The following is a 19,756-nucleotide window of genomic DNA, read 5'->3' as shown; positions in this document are numbered from 1 at the left end:
AAAACAAGGTAGGAATCTATGTCAAACTTTTTATTACTACAAGAGGTGAAAACTTGAGTGGATCATGGATGGCTTAGTTTTTTTTCTTACCCCCTTGTAAGAGCGATTCAAACTCACAATCTTAGGGCTTGTTTGGTAGCAGGGTAAGTGAAAACTAATCTCGAGGTTATTTGCAGGATAAAATCATGGTATAACTTATTCTGAGATTAGTTATCCCGTGACTGTAATGTTATTTTTATCTTATGTTGACGGTGAAATATAACTAATTTCAGAATAACTTGTTTCCAACCAAATGAGCCCTTAGGGCTAGTTATCCCGTGATTGTAATGTGGTGAGATAACTAATTTTGGAAAACTTGTTTCCAATCAAACGAGCCGTTAGGGTTGAAAATGAGGGGTGCGAGTGTTTGAAAATATATTTGAGGGACTCTTGTGAACTTACCTAGAACATGAGGGAGGGATTTGTTGCGTCACTTTCTCTACAGGCCCTCAAAGGGAAACTATATAAACCATTTGTCACTCTTTTTCACTGAACAACGAACTCAAATCCCCCCATTGAAGAGAGAGAAAGAGGAGAGAGAGAGCGAGAAATGGCGAGAGATAGCTGCTTGGCGCGTGTGACGGCGGGGGTGGCCGTCGGTGGTGCAATTGGTGGCGCTGTTGGTAAATTCCTTCCAACTTTTCTTCTTAAACTCTACTAACCATTTTTCTCATTTTTGCTTATTTTTTTTGCCCTTAATCGATACTGTTGCTGTAATTGGCTTGAGAAATGACTATTTAGATGGAGTAATATAGTCGTTGAGGATTCATATAGCAGACCCCGACTTGCTTGGGACTGAGGAATAGTTGTTGATGTCATATATCAATTGTGTTCTAGATTTTATGAGCTTGTTTGATCGAGTAATATAATCAATGAGGGTTCATATAGCCAACACCGGCCTGTTTGGGACTGAGGAGTAGTTGATGACATTGCTCAATTGTGTTCTAGATTTTATGAGCTTGTTTGTTTGAGTAATAAGTCAATGAAGGTTCATATAGCCAACACCAGCCGCCCTTTGGGGTGGCCCAGTGGTTTGGGCTTGGGACTTCCATGTTGGAGGTCTCAAGTTCGAAACCCCTTGCTAGCGAAAGCAAGGGGTTTGCCTTCTGGGTCGAGCTCATCACACCGGGATTGCCTAGTGCGGGTTACCTCCCCTATGTGGTTTGCGAGCTATTGCATAGGAGCGGTGTGCGCATCCAAAGAGTAGCGGCAGCGGGTTTCCCTTGTCATCAAAAAAATATAGCCAACACCAGCCTGTTTGGGACTGAGGAGTAGTTGATGTCATTGCTCAATTGTGTTCTAGATTTTACGAACTTGTTTGATAGTTATTGCTAACTCTACTTATTTGAGCTTTGTATAGTTGATTTCAAGTGTGATAGAAGAGGAAAGTGATGTATGTTGAAAGGAGGACTAGAAATAGTCATGATATGGTCAATGATCTAAATGGGTCCGAGTAAAGTGGAATTGAAATAGTAGATTTCCATTTAAGACCCTGACTAATTTGGGATTGAGGCATAATGGATGGACTATTTGGGAATTGATTGATGGCATTACATCAATTAGATGGTGATTTTGTGGGTTTATCAATGATACTGATAGGAAATGGCAGAAGGGAACTCTTATTTAATAAACCTTAGGGTAGGGCCTTCACACTGGAAAGATCGTATCCATAGTTAATGAAGGGTGACGGAGCTAGAGTACAGAAACATTAGCTATTAGTTTCCATTAGTGGAATGGAATGGGTTGGACTAGAGAATGGGCCCGTTCCTCTACCCTTTTCTACTTAGATACTAGGCTTTTTTCTGTGGAGGAGTTTGAATTCATGACGTGTGCCTAACCGACACTTGCGTGCTACTCCCTTACCACTAGATCAGAGCTCTTGGGGCCTTTGCTTAGTAATTTTATTATATTATAAAAAAGAAACATCTAATTTTTCTTAATTGGCATCAGCAGATAAAAGGCATGCAAATTTTCTTTTAAGATGATAATAAAGAACGAGCAACCTTTTCTTGTTGAAAAGGTAATATAAAGGCGAGCAACTTTGTTTTTTGATAAGGTAGATAAAAGACAAGAAACCTTTTATGAACTGGATTATAGATGTGTTACAACTGGCAATTCTAATTACCTTACCACATTAGGAAGGAAGAAAAGAGACGTAGAGACCAAACACACTTTGTGTAGTTTGGTGGACTAAAAAAGAGAAGCCCAAATAATAGTAAAAAAATTTGGGTTGTGTAGTTGGTGTAGAAGGAGGAATTATAGTTAAATATGGTGAAGGAAGTATATCCCTCACTTCTATTTTTCGAATGAAGGATCAATCGAGGTTGTTTAAGTATATTTTAAAATTTCCTTTTAGAGTTTCTTACCTCTTGCTCCATTGGCTACTGACCGGGACTTTGCCATTTATTCAAGATATATGTTCTTTATAAGGTAAGATGTTTACCGAAGATATCTCTCATATACTGAGTTGGAAAATAGAAAACGTTTGGGCAGGTTCAATTTGTTAGAAGTAAGAATACTTGTCACTAAGGCACGTGGAGAAGATTTTCCATTTTGGCTTTGTGATGCCTTTCTGTGGGAGGTTCTTTATAACTGAATTCATACTTTCACTTTCACCAGTTGAGTGTGCTGACCTTTACCAGGGCCTTAGAATGATGTCAAAAGTTTTCATCCTCGAAGATGTCAAAATGAAGTATTATTACTTTTATGGCAATGTCTCAATCAGACATTACTGAAAGAAGATTCAGTAATTTGAACTGCATTTGATTCGTAATGTTCATTTGTAGGTGCTGTTTATGGGACATATGAGGCTGTTAGATACAAGGTAAGTTCTTCATCCTTTTCTACCACCTATTAATTTAATAACCGTGAATGCAATCTAGCTTCAACTCTTCTCCTTTCTTTTTTAGTATTATTTAAATTTACTGGCTAGATTTTATGTCAATTCTCCTCTTCTTGGTTTGAGTACTACAAATAAATGTCCTTATCAAAAGAAGTAGTGCAAGTAAATAATCTAGGTTTAGCCTTGGTCTTTAATCATTGATTTCATTGAAGTGCCTTCAAAGCTATATACATGTGGAATAATACTGCAGTTTATGGTTGACGGTTAGCCAGGTTGCAGTGCAAGCTTCGGGTATCCTCAACTTAATGTTTTTAAACAATAGAAACATATTTTAATCTATCAACGATATCATGTAGGGGTCTCAACACTTTGTTTCCCAAGGTATCCAGATTGTGGTTTATGTTAGCCACTTCATGACATGTTTGCGTGAGGACTAGAATCTAGATCAACAATTCTCTCATTTCCAGAAAAAAATTGCATGTTTGTTTTTTGTCGAGTGAAAACTAAAACAACAAATGAACTTCAAAAAGCTACCTGTGTTTTCCTGGACAACTCAGACATCAAGTAACGGACAAGCATTGATGAGGGTGTTGAGGATCGTACTTTCGAGAGCAGTAGCTCTTTCTTTTCTTTTTCATTCTAATCGATTTCTGGTTTGTGCCTTTACTACTATCAGTTTCTGGATTAAGTAGGTTATAAATAAGGATTCTGCTTTGATCTTTTTGTTTCTTTACCTTTGTGTCAAGATGTCTAATGATTTTTTCCTCCTTTCGCGATTGAGATGCAAGTGAAATCTGTTGATTGTCGAAGTTTCATGCTGTGGTTCCCTTATTATAGTCTTCTTAAATTGGCTCAAGTTTGTCGAACTTTTGATATAGTTATTCAAGTTTTCCTGCCATACTATTAGCCCATGACGGCATGAACTTTCTGAATATTTTGCAGGTTCCCGGCTTAATGAAAATTCGATACATTGGACAAACTACTCTGGGAAGTGCTGCCATTTTTGGTCTCTTTTTGGGAGCTGGAAGCTTGATACACTGTGGAAAGTCATACTGAGGATTTCTTTTAGTGCTGACTAAACTCTTTTTGTCTCATGAGTATAGAACAATATCATCATTATCAGAAGAATGCTTCGTGTTCTTCCGATTTGTTTTTCGTTCTGTAATTTTCCGGTTCAAACCAAGTTTTCTCTTTGCTTTTACCTCCATTTAATGGTGGAGCCTTACCCGTTGTGAATCTTGATTAGTCGAGCTAGTGGATTTCCGAGACCGGATGGTTAAACAAAAAAGAAGTGTTAGAGAGTTTCACTTGTAAAAGTCGAAATTCAAGAACAATATCCAAGAGTTCGAAGATGTGTCATGAGTGAATTAATAATCCTTTAGCATTATTTGAGAAACTTATTCATTTAATCATTATTTCATTCATGATATAATAAAGTCCGTGCAAAAACAATAATATATTGAGTTGAAACAAATATGAGTTCTATATCAAAATCGTGTATACATCATGGAAATTATAATTGACAAATTTAAAGGACAAAATGTTCGATGCATAATTCAAAGGATTATTTCTAACCTTGTTTTAAACATATACGACCATGATGGTTGTTTTCCCTACTTCTGATTTTAAAAAGAAAAATATTAAATTTTAAGACAAATGGAAAGAAAATATATGCATATGTCTGTTTACTATTCTTTTCGTAATAGTAATATATTTCTTTCCTTTATTAAAAACTAGTAATATCCTTATATATATACTTTGTCTTAATAAGAGCTAAGTTTTTGCTTTTTTAGTTGAAGAAAAAAAATTCTTCTTTTATCTTCTCCTCCTCACCATTCCTTTGAAGTTCTTCCAATAGCTCACACGTTCGAGTCGTAAAATCTTGCATCAGGTTAGACTGTCTATGGATAGTACCCCTCCCGTGATCATGTAGATGTTTCGTGCACCAAACTATTTTAAAATTAAAAATATTNAAAATATATATATATATATATATATATATATATATATATATATATTGAGTTGAAACAAATATGAATTCTATATCAAAATCGTGTATACATCATGAAAATTATAATTGACAAATTTAAAGGACTAAAAATGTTCGATGCATAATTCAAAGGATTATTTCTAACCTAGTTTTAAACATATACGACCATGATGGTTGTTTTCCCTACTTCTGATTTTAAAAAGTAAAATATTAAATTTTAAGACAAATGGAAAGAAAATATATGCATGTCTGTTTACTATTCTTTTCGTAATAGTAATATATTTCTTTCCTTTTTTAAAAACTAGTAATATCCTTATATATATACTTTGTCTTAATAAGAGCTAAGTTTTTGCTTTTTTAGTTGAAGAAAAAAAATTCTTCTTTTATCTTCTCCTCCTCACCATTCCTTTGAAGTTCTTCCAATAGCTCACACGTTCGAGTCGTAAAATCTTGCATCAGGTTAGACTGTCTATGGATAGTACCCCTCCCGTGATCATGTAGATGTTTCGTGCACCAAACTATTTTAAAATTAAAAATATTGATCTATGTTAGTTTTTTTTTCAGCCATGAATCTAAGCTTATTTAAAGTGCCAATGCCTGTTGGTTTCTGCTTGGTTTTGGTGAGTTTTCTAGTGCTAAAATATTTATTAGTCAATTTCATATTAAACCAAAAATAATAAGAATATTTAGCTAACTTATTTTTATTTTTTTTGAATATTTTGTCACGTGTAGTTACTCATAATAGTATTGGTACCTGCTGTATTGATACCTTTTTGGGTCCATAAGGTCAAAATAATTGAAGGGGAGATTAAGGTACTGTCTCACATCTATCGACTATTTTTAGTTTAAACAGTCTTGAACGACTATTTAGGTTAATTCTTCGTATGATTGAATTTTTCAGGTGTATAATGTACAGGATGTTCTACAACGCGATTATCATAAGAACATTAAATTTGGATTTATGTTAATTATCTTAATGATAGTTGTTTTGGCTATATCCATAGTTACTTTTGTTATACTAACAATAAGAGCAGCAAGAAGAGAAATGTATTTGTGTTCTGCACTTATAAAGCAAATGGAAGCAACTCAACAAGCTGAGAGGAAGAGTATGAATAAAAGTACTGCGTCTGCTCGCGCAAATCATGATGTTAGAGCTTCTCTTGCTGGAATAAGTGGATTGATTTGGATGTGTCGCGTTCAGGCTTCACCTCAATCTGAATTGGTGAAGTATTTGGATCATATGGAGTCTTGCAAGAACGATCTTTTAGGTTAGTGTTTTTTTAGCTCAGTCGGATTTAACTTATATACTCTGAAGCGTTTATAGTATAGTATTTAGATCATATGGAGTCTTGCTAGAACGATCTGTTAGGTTAGTGTTTTGTTTGCTCAGTCGGATTTAACTTATATACTCTGAAGTGTTTATAGTATAGTATTTGGATCATATGGAGTCTTGCTAGAACGATCTTTTAGGTTAGTGTTTTGTTAGCTTAGTCGGATTTAACTTATATACTCTGAAGTGTTTATAGTAAAGTATTTGGATCACATGGAATCTTGGTAGAATGATCTTTTAGGTTAGTGTTTTGTTAGCTCAGTCAGATTTAACTGAACTTATATACTCTGACAATCTAAGAAACGTTTATAGACTATAGTAGTAAAGTATTTGGATCATATGGAATCTTGCAAGAATGATCTTTTAGGTTAGTGTTTTGTTAGCTTAGTCGGATTTAACTTGTATACTCTGACAATCTAAGAAAAGCGTTTATAGTATAGTAAANTACCTGCTGTATTGATACCTTTTTGGGTCCATAAGGTCAAAATAATTGAAGGGGAGATTAAGGTACTATCTCACATCTATCGACTATTTTTAGTTTAAACAGTCTTGAACGACTATTTAGGTTAATTCTTCGTATGATTGAATTTTTCAGGTGTATAATGTACAGGATGTTCTACAACGCGATTATCATAAGAACATTAAATTTGGATTTATGTTAATTATCTTAATGATAGTTGTTTTGGCTATATCCATAGTTACTTTTGTTATACTAACAATAAGAGCAGCAAGAAGAGAAATGTATTTGTGTTCTGCACTTATAAAGCAAATGGAAGCAACTCAACAAGCTGAGAGGAAGAGTATGAATAAAAGTACTGCGTCTGCTCGCGCAAATCATGATGTTAGAGCTTCTCTTGCTGGAATAAGTGGATTGATTTGGATGTGTCGCGTTCAGGCTTCACCTCAATCTGAATTGGTGAAGTATTTGGATCATATGGAGTCTTGCAAGAACGATCTTTTAGGTTAGTGTTTTGTTAGCTCAGTCGGATTTAACTTATGTACTCTGAAGCGTTTATAGTATAGTAAAGTATTTGGATCATATGGAGTCTTGCTAGAACGATCTTTTAGGTTAGTGTTTTGTTAGCTCAGTCGGATTTAACTTATGTACTCTGAAGCGTTTATAGTATAGTAAAGTATTTGGATCATATGGAGTCTTGCTAGAACGATCTTTTAGGTTAGTGTTTTGTTAGCTCAGTCGGATATAACTTATGTACTCTGAAGCATTTATAGTATAGTAAAGTATTTGGATCATATGGAGTCTTGCTAGAATGATCTTTTAGGTTAGTGTTTTGTTAGCTCAGTCGGATTTAACTTATATAATCTGAAGCGTTTATAGTATAGTAAAGTATTTGGATCATATGGAGTCTTGCCAGAACGATCTTTTAGGTTAGTGTTTTGTTAGTTTAGTCGGATTTAACTTGTGTACTCTGACAATCTAAGAAAAGCGTTTATAGTATAGTAAAGTATTTGGATCATATGGAATCTTGAAAGAATGATCTTTTAGGTTAGTGTTTTGTTAGCTTAGTCGGATTTCACTTGTATTCTCTGACAATCTAAGAAAAGCGTTTATAGTATAGTAAAGTATTTGGATCATATGGAATCTTGAAAGAATGATCTTTTAGGTTAGTGTTTTGTTAGCTTAGCCGGATTTAACTTGTATTCTCTAACAATCTAAGAAAAGCGTTTATAGTATAGTAAAGTATTTGGATCATATGGAATCTTGAAAGAATGATCTTTTAGGTTAGTGTTTTGTTAGCTCTGTCGGATTTAACTTATATACTCTGACAATCTAAGAGAAGTGTTTATAGTAGTAAAGTATTTGGATCATATGGAATCTTGCAAGAATGATCTTTTAGGTTAATGTTTTATATTAGCTAAGTCGGATTTAACTTGTATACTCTGACAATCTAAAGAAAACGTTTATAGTAGCAAAGTATTTTAACATATTATGTTTATAGCAGGTCATCTGTCTTATTTTATTGCGCGATTACCTGCAATGTAGCTTCAAAGTTATGATCTTTTTCCTTCAGACATATTGAATTCGATTCTTGACGAAAACAAGATTGAAGAAGGGAAGAAGCAGCTTAAAGATGAAGAATTCAACATGGAAGTGTTACTAGAACATGTTGTCAACATCTACTACCCAAATGGAGCAATGAAGAATGTCGATGTGTTACTAGATCCATGTGATGGTTCTATCGCAAGATTCTCTCGTGTTAAAGGAGACAGGATAGAATTGCAAAGGATCTTGAATAACCTGTTGCAAAATGCAGATAAATTTACATCAGAAGGACACATTACTCTTCGTGCTTGGGCTCGAAAACCTGGTTTTGAGGAAAGTTCCAATCTTGCTCCGAATACAAGTAATTCTAGTATTGGTTGTATGCCATGTTTACGTTTACAGAACGATGAATCTTCTGCAGAAGTGCGAGTACTGAATAGAGTTCAGCAAGATCCTAACTGTGTGGAGTTCATATTCGAGGTAGATGATACAGGGAAAGGAATTCCGAAAGAGAAACAGAAGTCAGTTTTTGAGAATTATGTTCAAGTGAATGATCAAACAACTTCTGTTCATGGATCACAAGCAGGCACTGGCTTAGGCCTTGGCATTACTCAGTCGTTGGTACGTGTATCTTTTACCATATACTTCGTACAATAGCAAATTCAAAATTTAGAGTCAGTATGTTCTGCTTTTTCTAGACATGCCAATTTCACACACACACACAGATGTGCGTGCTGCGTCTTAGTCTAGAACTGGAACTGACAAGTTTTATAGATTCTGTAAAACTTCTGCAAATATCTTAACAGTTCATTACATATTTTGCATTGTACATTTATTTCAGCATAGTCTTCTAGCTCTATGTTTTTCCGACTCTTCAAAAATCTCACTAGGTGCATGTCGGATCCTCCATAAGTAGTGAGTTTTTTGAGTATTTGACACAGGTGCATCAACATTTTTGGAAAGTCCGAGCAACTCAGGACTCTAGCTAGTAGTCTTTAATAAACGACGTCAGGTTTCTTGTTTTTATCAGTGCTATTGCAGTCTATATTTGGTACTAATATTTCTCCAACAGACAATCTGATCATATCATTATAGAAACATTTCAAGATTTGCTTCATAGCGCATTTAATGAATTTCATACTTCAAATCTCATGTTACTTCCATATTTACGTTCATTTTTCAGGTTCGTTTAATGGGAGGTGAAATAGGTATCGTCGACAAGCAAATTGGTGAAAAGGGCACTTGCTTCAGATTCAACATTTTCCTCATAGCAAGTGATCAACCTCAACTTCAAGAACATCAAGCAATTAGTGTTAATTGTGCAAAAGAAGAAGATTTAGAGTCTCAATTAGGAGGAGATTATATATCTAATGACTCTTATTATCATTCAGTAGCAAGTGATAACAGTATCACTAGTCATCAAAAATCCAATGTCATCCTTTTCATTAAGGAGGAAGAAAGAAGTCGAGTTCTTCGTAGATTCATGATGAATGTACTTGGCTTAAAGGTACATGTTGTAAATCGACACGAGCAGTTTCCTCAAACTCTCAAGAAGGTGAAAGGCAAGATAACCAACTCCTCCTCGTCCTCGTGTAAATCAAAGGAAATTCCCCTCAGTGCTCTTGATGGAACAGATATCGATATCTCATCATTTCAGAGGAGAGGCAGAGGACTAAGATTCATCTTGATCATAATTGACACAAGTGATGGACTAACTCGAGAAATGAGTCGTGCTATGGCTGAGTTACGAAAGGACTTCCCTAAGAATGTGTCTCTTCGTGTTGTTTGGATTGATAAACCAGGTGTAGATGAGGATAAGCTACCTTCAACAGACATAGTCATAACAAAACCACTACATGGTTCTCGTTTATTTCGTGTCCTCAAATTTACACGAGAAACAAAGGACGAAACAACTTCAAGAATCAAGACTCAACAACATACATTAGTACAAGATGTTTCTGTTGATGTTAACGGACGTTCTTGTAAGAAGTTACCTTTAACAGGAAAGAAAATTTTGGTGGTTGAGGATGATAGGATGTTACTTATGATTTGCAAAACCGCGGTTTCTAAGCTTGGTGCAACCACTTACACATGTAAAAATGGTCAAGAAGCTCTAGATGAAGTGTGCAAAGGCCTTAGTGAACAACAACGCGATGTAGGATCATCCACTCCTTCACCACCATTTGATTATATTCTAATGGATTGTGAGGTAAACATGTTAACTACATCGATAGTATTACATTGTCAGTATATATAACTTAATTACATCGTTGTTTGTTTTGTGACAGATGCCCGAGATGGATGGATTTGAAGCAACGAAATGTATTAGGAAAGAAGAGGCGCGATATGGAATTCGAATACCTATAATAGCTTTCACAGCACATACAGAAAAGGAAGAGACAGATAAGATTTTCCAAGCTGGAATGGATTATTACTTACCTAAAGAAAGCAAAGGTGAAGAGATTTTGAAAGCCATAGATTTTATAGAACATACAAAGGTTTAAAAAATGTTTGTTATGTGAGACATGAAGTAAAAACTTTTTCGATATATCAAATCAACTGATGCATGACATGTGTATTTTATCACTTAACCGCGGTTAATATACTTGAGTTGGTACAATTTTCATTTCTAAAGTTTGAGCACCAACTATGGCCTTTAATGGATCATTTTATGCACATGATATGTTTTAACTTGTTTTGTTAGCAGGTATGCCCAGGGTCTATCGAAAATAGTATCTTTATCTCTACGAGGTAGGGTAACGTCTGAATACGCTCTATTCTCCTAAACCTCATTTGTGAGATTTCACTGAATATGCCATCATTGTTAATTTGTGAGGGTGATAGGATTCTTGCATAATTTAGATGTGTAATTACCAGTGTCACGATAGTATAGGTGTGTTTCTATGTCTTATCCTTTTTTTAGTTATACAGATAGACCATAGTCGTTTGGTTCATGAGATAAGATGGAATATCGTAAATTATATCTTCAACCAATTAATAAAGTATAAACTAATCGAACCAGTAAGTTCTGAATATCGAAATATAACTAAAGATATAAAAATCTTTTCTATATTTCTTTTTGGCTAGAATTTGCATAATATTATAGTTAACTAAGCAATTTTCTCATTGGTAAAGCATTCCCTCAATTTGACTTGTGCCTTGTTTGAACCAGTTGTGTGAATAATATCACAACACTCACATCGACCCATCTGAAAAAATAAAATAAAATAAAAAATAGGTAAGAAAAAAATTAATATTTATTTTAACAACTATATATACTCAAACAAATATACAAATTATTATAAAGTGTAATAACTATAAATATTTGACTAATCCACTTTTTTTTTAAGTGGATTTGAAAATATACTCAAAAATAAATATGCAAATCATAATTAAGTGTAATAACTATAAATATTTGACTGAAAATTCACTTATTTTTATAAGTTAATTTGAAAATATACTCAAAAATAAATATGCAAATCATAATTAAGTGTAATAACTATAAATATTTGACTGAGAATTTCACTTATCTTTATAAGTTAATTTGAAATTAATGTATAACTCCATAAATTTTGAATTAGAATTTTACCTAACAATAACTCCAATGAATTTTTCTATTGCAGCAAATCTCAAAACATTTAATTAGTTGATTATAAATAAATTATTGTGTAACTAAGTCAACTTGAGAATATAATTAAAGAGAATAAAGAATCTCTAATTTTGTCTTCTTCTGTTTTTTTTTGCCTAACCCCATCCTCGATGGTCCCGATTAATTTAAATTTGCATTTTGATAGCTCTTCTCTCAAAATAAATTAAAGCACTCCCTAGCTTTTGGAATGGAAAAATAAATCTAGTTAAGAATGAAGGGTTCTTGCCACTTCTTAAATTTTTATGATTCTAATTTTTCCACTCATCCTGAAATACGTCACGTATTTATTAATTTTTTTTTTGTTTTCTCTATATCTAACATGATAAAATAATATTTTTGTGTCTTTATGGTGACAATGACTCTACATGAAAATAGTGTTACTCGATATGTAAGTGTATATAAAATTTACCTCTGCGCGTTTTTTTCTAGGAGAGTAGACTTGAATCTTGTTGACATAATTCGCCGAATGGTTGCCGTCGATCGGACAACCCTGCAACTTCCGCTCCACCGACCGTGAATACGTGGCCATAATTTCATTTTTATTCTGCGCTCCCCCAATAGATTTCAAGTAAAAAATATGAGGAGTTTCACAAGAATCTTTTACACGTGACCTCGTATTAAACATGTAGAATGGAGGATTTTTAGGTCTACCACTCCAAGTGTCAAATGTTTCAATGGGTTTAATTAAATGACTTCTTGGCATAATTTTCTCATAAATATGAACTGAATATCCCCATGATACTGAAAATGTCCAATTGCTAAGCCTATGGTGACATATTGTTTGTTGTAATATACGAGAATTATCAAATTTTGCTGCTTTCATAAGGTGCTTTGTTGATTGTATACGATCCATTGAAGGGAAAATTGGTGATACAGCATCAAAATGGTGAAGAGATATTAATGGCTCTTTTGGATGCGACGATAAAAATCCTGAAATATCACCGTGCAAATCGATCTGCAAGAGAAAATTCAAAGTAAAACTAATCATAAAAAAGAAGTACAATAGTAATAAATGTTTCTTTCTATCAATAAAAAAGAAGTACACTAGTAATAAATGTTTCTTTCAAGTTTTTCAAAGTAGTTCATTTCTGAAGAACCAGACTCACATCCATTGATATTTTCAAAGAATTCGACCAATAAAGACAAAAATCCCACATATTCACCTAACAATAAAAAAAGGGGAAAAGATATACAAAACAAGAGATATATATTACTTAGTCAACCTAACAGGAATATGATAATATTTTTGGAAAATCCAAACAACGTACCTGATGAAGACCTTTGAGAGGAATAAAGCTACCTCCAAGATCCACTATACAAGTCATAGTAATAAGATCAGCAGATCTTAAATGTGGATATCTCCTTAAACAACTCTCCATATCTTGAGCCAATGCTTTTGCCAATGGAAAACTCATAATAATTCCAGCACCACCAAAACCTTGATTAAAAGAGTACCAAAAATTAGATAAAATGTACTCACTTTGACCTCCAAAATAGTAATACTTGTTATGATCATATTTTCCAAGAACATCAACTAGATTTTCCAAGAAAAATATCGAATCGTCGTCTCCCATAATCACCCATCTAACACCTTCATGTTCTTGATCAATTAATTCCTTGATACCATGTACCATTCTAGCCATAATTGGTGCAATGTGGTGAGTTTCTTGTACTAATTTTGTTATATTTGTTGAAACTCTATAAGGGGGTGAATTTTTTGACCATGGTAACAAATTTGGATTAGGTGACACATCAAGAAACAAGTAACCTCTTGTTAATTTTGGTTTCCACCATGTTTCAATGTAACTTTTTCTATAATGCCATGCTTTTTCAGATCCAAGTAGACCAAAAATTAAATGACTAAGATTTGTGTCATTTGATGAAATTGGTGAATATTCATAAGGTGAAGTTGGACAATTTGGATCTATAAAAAGAAAAATTGAGGCTAAGTAAAGAATAACACCAGAAAATAGGATAACTTTGCAAAGATTAGCCACAAAATACTTGTCAAATATTGAAGCAAACTTCTCTCTCAATGAATCAAATGAAGGAAGTAACATTTTTTTTTTCTTGAAGAAAAATGAGAACTTTTTTGTGTGCTAGATTTTTTATTTTATTAAAGGCTGCTAGAGGTATATATAAAGTATTTTATTAATTGTTGTAGAGGTTGCTTCTTCAAATTTGTGTGTTGACTAGATTGACTACTTGGGTATTATTATTCAAGTAATCTTATGATATTTAGTATGAAATCATCTAAAAAGAAAGCCATTTAATATTTTTAGTCTATTGACATATTCTAAAAAAGTAGGTACCAAATTGTAAGGAAAGAAAATTTTGACAAGTAATTTTCATTTTAGAGGTATATAAAATAATTTAATCATATATTATATATAGTAGGTAATAATCACCCTCTCCATTAACTTTTACTTGACACTTATTCCTAAAATAGATTTTTATTTTTACTTGTCATTTTTGACATATTAAGAAAATACAATTTTTTTTCATATTTTACTCGTAGCATTAAATACTACTTTCCATATCATTTTTCAAGACTCAATATACTAAACATTACTCCTTCCGTCCATTTAATTTTTAGTTATCATGATTTCCTTTTTTAGAGTCAAATGATAAGAATTTTGACTAACGTTTTACGATGTATTTTATCATCATATTGATATGTAAAAATTGTAATTTATAGTACTTTTCATATAGCTTTTCAATATCTAAATTTTTGTTTAAAATATCAAATCAATGTAATCTAATTTAACTTTGAAAATTAGTCAAATTGACTTTTGAAAAGTACAACATGACAACTAAAAATGGATAGAGGGTGTAATTAGTAGGAATAGTGTGGTAAAATACCTATATCAATAATTGATTTCTTAATGAGTGTGTCAAGTTAAACAATGACAAGTAAAAATGAACGGAGAAAGTAGGTAAGAAGAAATTAGCTATGAAAATCGGTGTTGGATCCGTCATTAAATAGGATTAGCAACGAGTTTTTATTGTTTATCAACATAAACTATATGTCACTAAATTTTGTTTCTTTTCTATAAAAACTACAAGAATAATATATTCAGCAAAATTCTACATAATAAGATCTGAAAAAGGTAGAATGCACGCATATATATAGAAAAATAAATTTCTTATATAATAATATGAAAATGATCAGACGAAAACGTATCAGGACAATATTATGATTCAAAGAAAAACAATTAACTAATAGTAATTGGATTATGACTAGTGATCTAGATTAATATTCAAGATTTTATTTCATTTTCAAATATAATATTATTTTGGTCTAGGAGCAATATTATATATAATTCAAGGAAAAAACAACTTACTTGTAGTAATTAGATTATGACTTGTGATGTACGATGATATGCAAGATTTCGTTTCATTTTCAACTATAATTTTCTCTTGGTCTAGAAGCAATATAATTGCTAACTAATATTATATTTTTCCATTAAATTTATTTACTTTAAAGGTCATCAATTGTGGGCCGGGTCAAAATTAAAAATTTCATGATATTTTAGAATTTCTTGATTGTAACATGAAATTTTCAATTTCTTGATTGTAGCTTGAAATATATGGCAATTATAACAAATATATCATATGAATTTTCCTCAACAAACACAACTAATTTACGAGCATCACATCTTTTTTTATATCACGATAATCTTTAGATTAAAATACCATTTATCATCCATTTTCTTTTACTATATTGTTAAAACTTTAAAACAATCATTATTTTTCGATTGCAGGAATTGAAATATGGTTATTTTTGAATTTTTTTAATATAGATGATTAGTATATATAGTTCGATGAAAGTTGAATAGTCAATATTTTACAACCATATATAATAGCTAGGTGAGAAAAATGTGTTCTTATCCAATATATGAATAAAATTATGTCCTTTGTGAGAGTAATTGACATTGACATTGATACATTATCTGAGGACTACACCAAATTAACCAGACAAGTTGAGCAGCCCTACTATTCTCAGCACATACAATAATATCTTTTATACTTAATCAGATCAGGTCTCGAGTTTGAGTCCCTCTAGTTATGAATTAAGTCATCTTTATTAAAAAATGTTGTATCCTCCGATGTGAAACTTCCTGACATGAATCTAGGTTTAATCGAGCCTCAATATGAGTATTGGTCACCGTATGAGGAAGCAAAAAATATATAAATTATTATATCGAGGACATAAGAGATTTATCAGATTCTTCTTACACAAAAGTCACACAGTATATATAAAGTTAATTTTTTCTTTTTAAAATAATGAATGTATAGTAGACGATGAAATTTCAAGTGAAAATTCTGTCTCCATTACTATTATATATGTATGTTGTTCACTTTTTGAAACTAAACAAGGAACACAAAATATTATATTATCCAAAAAAAAAAAAAAAGGAGAGAACTATAAATAAGATAAATAATTATTTATAAAGTTTAATAATGAGGATTAATTTAATTCTTGATTTGCACGTTAAATGCACTTTTTTTTTACTTGAATTCTGATGACTGATCTGTAGTAGAAGGATCTGAAAATACTTCCAAATTCAATTCTATTTATTTAATCTTACTTATAATTATATTATTATTTAATTAAATATAAATTAAACATTTAACTTAAACCATTTATAGGTATAGGGCGATAGAGTCTGCATTTTTTTAATTAATTAGTAAATGACGTAGGTTTGTTATTAAAGTGGTCACATCACGTACACTCTAGTTGCCAAATTGGCTAAAAAGTAGTAAAAATAATATGTTCATTTGTATTTTGTGGTGGAGTTTGTTTTTAAATTCTCCAATCATTTTGTCACTATAAAGTTGAGAAAAAATAAATAGAAATATGATAGAATATTCCAGTTAAGATAGTTTGTACTTGTGTTTATATTACTTTATTTTACTTACTTTATATATATATATATATATATATATGAGAGAGAGAAAAGAGAGTTGAACTCCCTTATTAACTAGAGTTGGGGTATTTGTGGTATTTCATTTATATGTTGCTTATTATAATTGTATGTACATTGTACAACCAAATTCTAAGATGATCCGTAATATAGAATTACCAAAAAACCCAGTTCTCATTAAAATGTACCAAATTTGTCCTCAATCTTAACCAACTGCAAGAGTGATAGTTTAGGTATTTAACTTTATTTTCTTGCTTTACATATTTGTACCCCTGCATAATGTATAAATTAAGTTAATTTAATTCTAAAAATAACTCTTTTATCTGAATATATTTCAAAATTCTCCATAGTTACTTCAACTTTTCCTCTTCCCAAAAAATGACAGGTAACTTTTCATCTTACTTGATATGGATTTTTTTTTCATATTCACGGTCTCTCTTCTATTATTTTATTTTTCAGATTCTCTATGGAAAATGAATATAGAGAATGAATATAGAATTCATTGTACCCATATGTCACGGACAACCACAAAAAATTACAACCAAAAACTCATCGGGATCACATATCACCCAAACACCATTAACTATAGAACACGAAAGATGGAGCAATCAGTATTTCTCGTTCCAAGCCTCGTTTGAATTTGAAAATGCCAACGTTTGCCTCTCCAGACCAATGCATGCTATGAATAAGGTCGTCACGGATGCCCACAAAAATTTCGGCCAAAAACCCGTCAGGATCACATATTACCCAAAATTCATTTACTATAGCACACAGAAAATGGAAAAATCGATATTTCCCCTTCAGGGCCTCGTTTGAACTTGAAAATCCTAATGTTTTCTCCTCCAAACCAAAGCACGCCATTAATAAAGTCGTCACAGATGCCCACAACTTTTTTTGGCCAAAACCCACCAGAATCACATATCACCCAAAATCCATAATAGGAACCGAAAAATGGAAAAATCGATATTTTCCATTCTGAGCCTTGATTGAACTTGAAAATGCAGAAGTTTACCTCTCCGGACCAACGCACTCCATAAATTTGGTCGACATGGACGGCCACAAAAAATTTTGGCCAAAAACCCATCGGGATCACATATCTTCCAAAATCTATGGACTATAACACACAAAAAATAAAAAATTAGTGTTTTCATGTTCTATAGTTTCAAGCCTCGTTTGAACTTGAAAATACTGACGTATTCCCCTCCGGACCAACGCATGCCATTATTAAGGTCGTCACGGAGGCTCACAAAATATTTTGGCCAAAAATATGTGGAATGACATATCACCCGAAATTCATGAACTATAGAACATGAAAAATGGGAAAAATTGTATTTCCTATTTCGGCTTCGTTTGAACTTGAAAATATCGACGTTTTCCCCTCCAGTTTAACACACGCCGTTAAAAAGGTTGTCACGGACGTCGACAAAATATTTCGGCTAAATATTTCGTTGAAATTATATATCACACAAAATTCATAGACTATAGCACATGAAATATGAAAAAATTGATATTTTTATTCTAGCCCTCGTTTGAACTTGAAAATACCAATGTTTACCCGTCTGAACCCACACACAACATTAAATAGGCTGTCACGGACGCCCACAAAAATTTTGGCCAAAACCTCACAGGATCACATATCAACCAAAATTCATGGACTAGCACACAAAAAATGAAAAAAATTGATATTTTCCATTCCAGGCCTCATTTGAATTTGAAAATATCGACGTTTTTCTTTCAGGACCAACACACGCCATAAATAAAGTCGTCATGAACGCCTACCAAAAGTTTCGGCCAAAACCCTGTCGGGATTACATATCACCAAAAATTCATGGACTATTCGAAAAATGAAAAAATCAGTATATCATGTTCTGGGCCTTGTTTGAAATTGAAAATGTCGATGTTTGCACCTCCGACCCAACGCACACCATTAGTAAGGTCATCACGGACGCCCATAAAAAATTTCAGCCAAAAACCTGTTAAGATCACATATCACCCAAAATTCATGGATTATAGCACACAGAAAATGAAAAAAACGATATTTTCCCTTTCGGGCTTTGTTTAATCTTGAAAATGCCGACGTTTTCTCCTCCTAATCAACGTATGCCATTAATAAGGTTGTCACACACACGCAAAGGAAATTTCATCCAAAAATCCCTCGGAATCATATATCATTCAAAATTCATTGACTATAGTACATGAAAAATTAAAAAAATGATATTTTCCATTTCGAGCTTAATTTGAACTTGAAAATATCGAAGTTTGCGCCTTCAGAAAAATGCAAGCCATTAATAAGGTCGTTACGAACTCCCACAAAATATTTTGGTATATAACCCATCAACATCACATATTACAAACAAATTTATGGACTATACCACACAAAAATAAAAAAATTGGTATTTATGTTAGAACCTCATTTGAACTTTAAAATGTCAATGTATTCCCCCCCAGAACAACGCACATCATTAATAAGGTCGTAAAGGTTGACCAAAAAAAATTTTGGCAAAAATCTAATGAGATAACAGATCACAAAAATTCATGGATATAATAAGCATACAAAAAATTTTAAAAAATTGTATTTTCCGTTTTGGGCCTTGTTTTACGGTTTAGTAGCAATTAGAGTCACCACTAAAAGATATTTTTAGTGACAACTTCAGACTTTTTAGTGGCGATTAAAATTCGCCACTGAAAGGGACTTTTAGCAAAGACATTAAGACGTATTAGCGGCAGTTCGGGTCGCAAAGGCGACTTTTAGCAACTACAATATTATGTTTTAGCGGCGGTTAGGGTCGCCACTAAGAGTGACTTTTAGCGGCAACTCTCAGCCCTTTTAGTGACAACTTTCAGGTGCTTTAAAGTCGCCACTAATAGGGGCTTTTAGCGACAACTTTCAAGTGTTTTAGGTGCGATTAAAGTCGCCACTAAAAGGGACTTTTAGCGACAACTCTATGGTGTTTTAGTGGCGTTTAAAGTCGCCAC

At 32.7% G+C, this 19,756-nt stretch overlaps 3 protein-coding genes across 3 annotated transcripts; 2 read left to right on the top strand and 1 right to left on the bottom strand.

Moving 5' to 3' along the window:
• The first annotated feature begins 518 nt into the window (after nt 1-518).
• On the top strand, nt 519-4,117 carry LOC125871784 (uncharacterized). Its single transcript, XM_049552452.1, has 3 exons — nt 519-662; nt 2,826-2,863; nt 3,824-4,117. Exons 1-3 carry the CDS (start codon nt 590-592, stop codon nt 3,935-3,937), a joined length of 225 nt encoding a protein of 74 aa, XP_049408409.1. The 5' UTR covers nt 519-589; the 3' UTR covers nt 3,938-4,117.
• A 1,347-nt stretch (nt 4,118-5,464) lies between these two features.
• Nucleotides 5,465-10,707, top strand: LOC125871268 (histidine kinase CKI1). The gene is made up of 6 exons (XM_049551865.1): nt 5,465-5,491; nt 5,604-5,684; nt 5,773-6,139; nt 8,232-8,824; nt 9,387-10,412; nt 10,492-10,707. Exons 1-6 carry the CDS (start codon nt 5,465-5,467, stop codon nt 10,705-10,707), a joined length of 2,310 nt encoding a protein of 769 aa, XP_049407822.1.
• A 540-nt stretch (nt 10,708-11,247) lies between these two features.
• LOC125871198 (uncharacterized) lies at nt 11,248-13,937 on the bottom strand. Its single transcript, XM_049551799.1, has 3 exons — nt 13,121-13,937; nt 12,262-12,807; nt 11,248-11,412 (listed from the first exon to the last, which is right to left on the bottom strand). Exons 1-3 carry the CDS (start codon nt 13,910-13,912, stop codon nt 11,314-11,316), a joined length of 1,437 nt encoding a protein of 478 aa, XP_049407756.1. The 5' UTR covers nt 13,913-13,937; the 3' UTR covers nt 11,248-11,313.
• Nucleotides 13,938-19,756: the final 5,819 nt, after the last annotated feature.

Source organism: Solanum stenotomum, chromosome 7 (assembly GCF_019186545.1).
Source record: "Solanum stenotomum isolate F172 chromosome 7, ASM1918654v1, whole genome shotgun sequence".
Taxonomy (NCBI): domain Eukaryota; kingdom Viridiplantae; phylum Streptophyta; class Magnoliopsida; order Solanales; family Solanaceae; genus Solanum; species Solanum stenotomum.
This window is presented reverse-complemented; position numbering and strand designations above follow the sequence as displayed.

Coding starts and splice junctions, on each gene's coding strand:
- LOC125871784 (XM_049552452.1), top strand. CDS start 590: ATGGCGAGAGATAGCTGCTTGGCGCGTGTGACGGCGGGGGTGGCCGTC. Junction 663..2,825: donor TGCAATTGGTGGCGCTGTTG/GTAAATTCCTTC, acceptor GTTCATTTGTAG/GTGCTGTTTATGGGACATAT. Junction 2,864..3,823: donor ATGAGGCTGTTAGATACAAG/GTAAGTTCTTCA, acceptor AATATTTTGCAG/GTTCCCGGCTTAATGAAAAT.
- LOC125871268 (XM_049551865.1), top strand. CDS start 5,465: ATGCCTGTTGGTTTCTGCTTGGTTTTG. Junction 6,140..8,231: donor TTGCAAGAACGATCTTTTAG/GTTAGTGTTTTT, acceptor TTTTTCCTTCAG/ACATATTGAATTCGATTCTT. Junction 10,413..10,491: donor ATATTCTAATGGATTGTGAG/GTAAACATGTTA, acceptor GTTTTGTGACAG/ATGCCCGAGATGGATGGATT.
- LOC125871198 (XM_049551799.1), bottom strand. CDS start 13,912: ATGTTACTTCCTTCATTTGATTCATTGAGAGAGAAGTTTGCTTCAATA. Junction 12,808..13,120: donor CTCTCAAAGGTCTTCATCAG/GTACGTTGTTTG, acceptor TTTCTCTTGCAG/ATCGATTTGCACGGTGATAT. Junction 11,413..12,261: donor CTAGAAAAAAACGCGCAGAG/GTAAATTTTATA, acceptor TTATTTTTTCAG/ATGGGTCGATGTGAGTGTTG.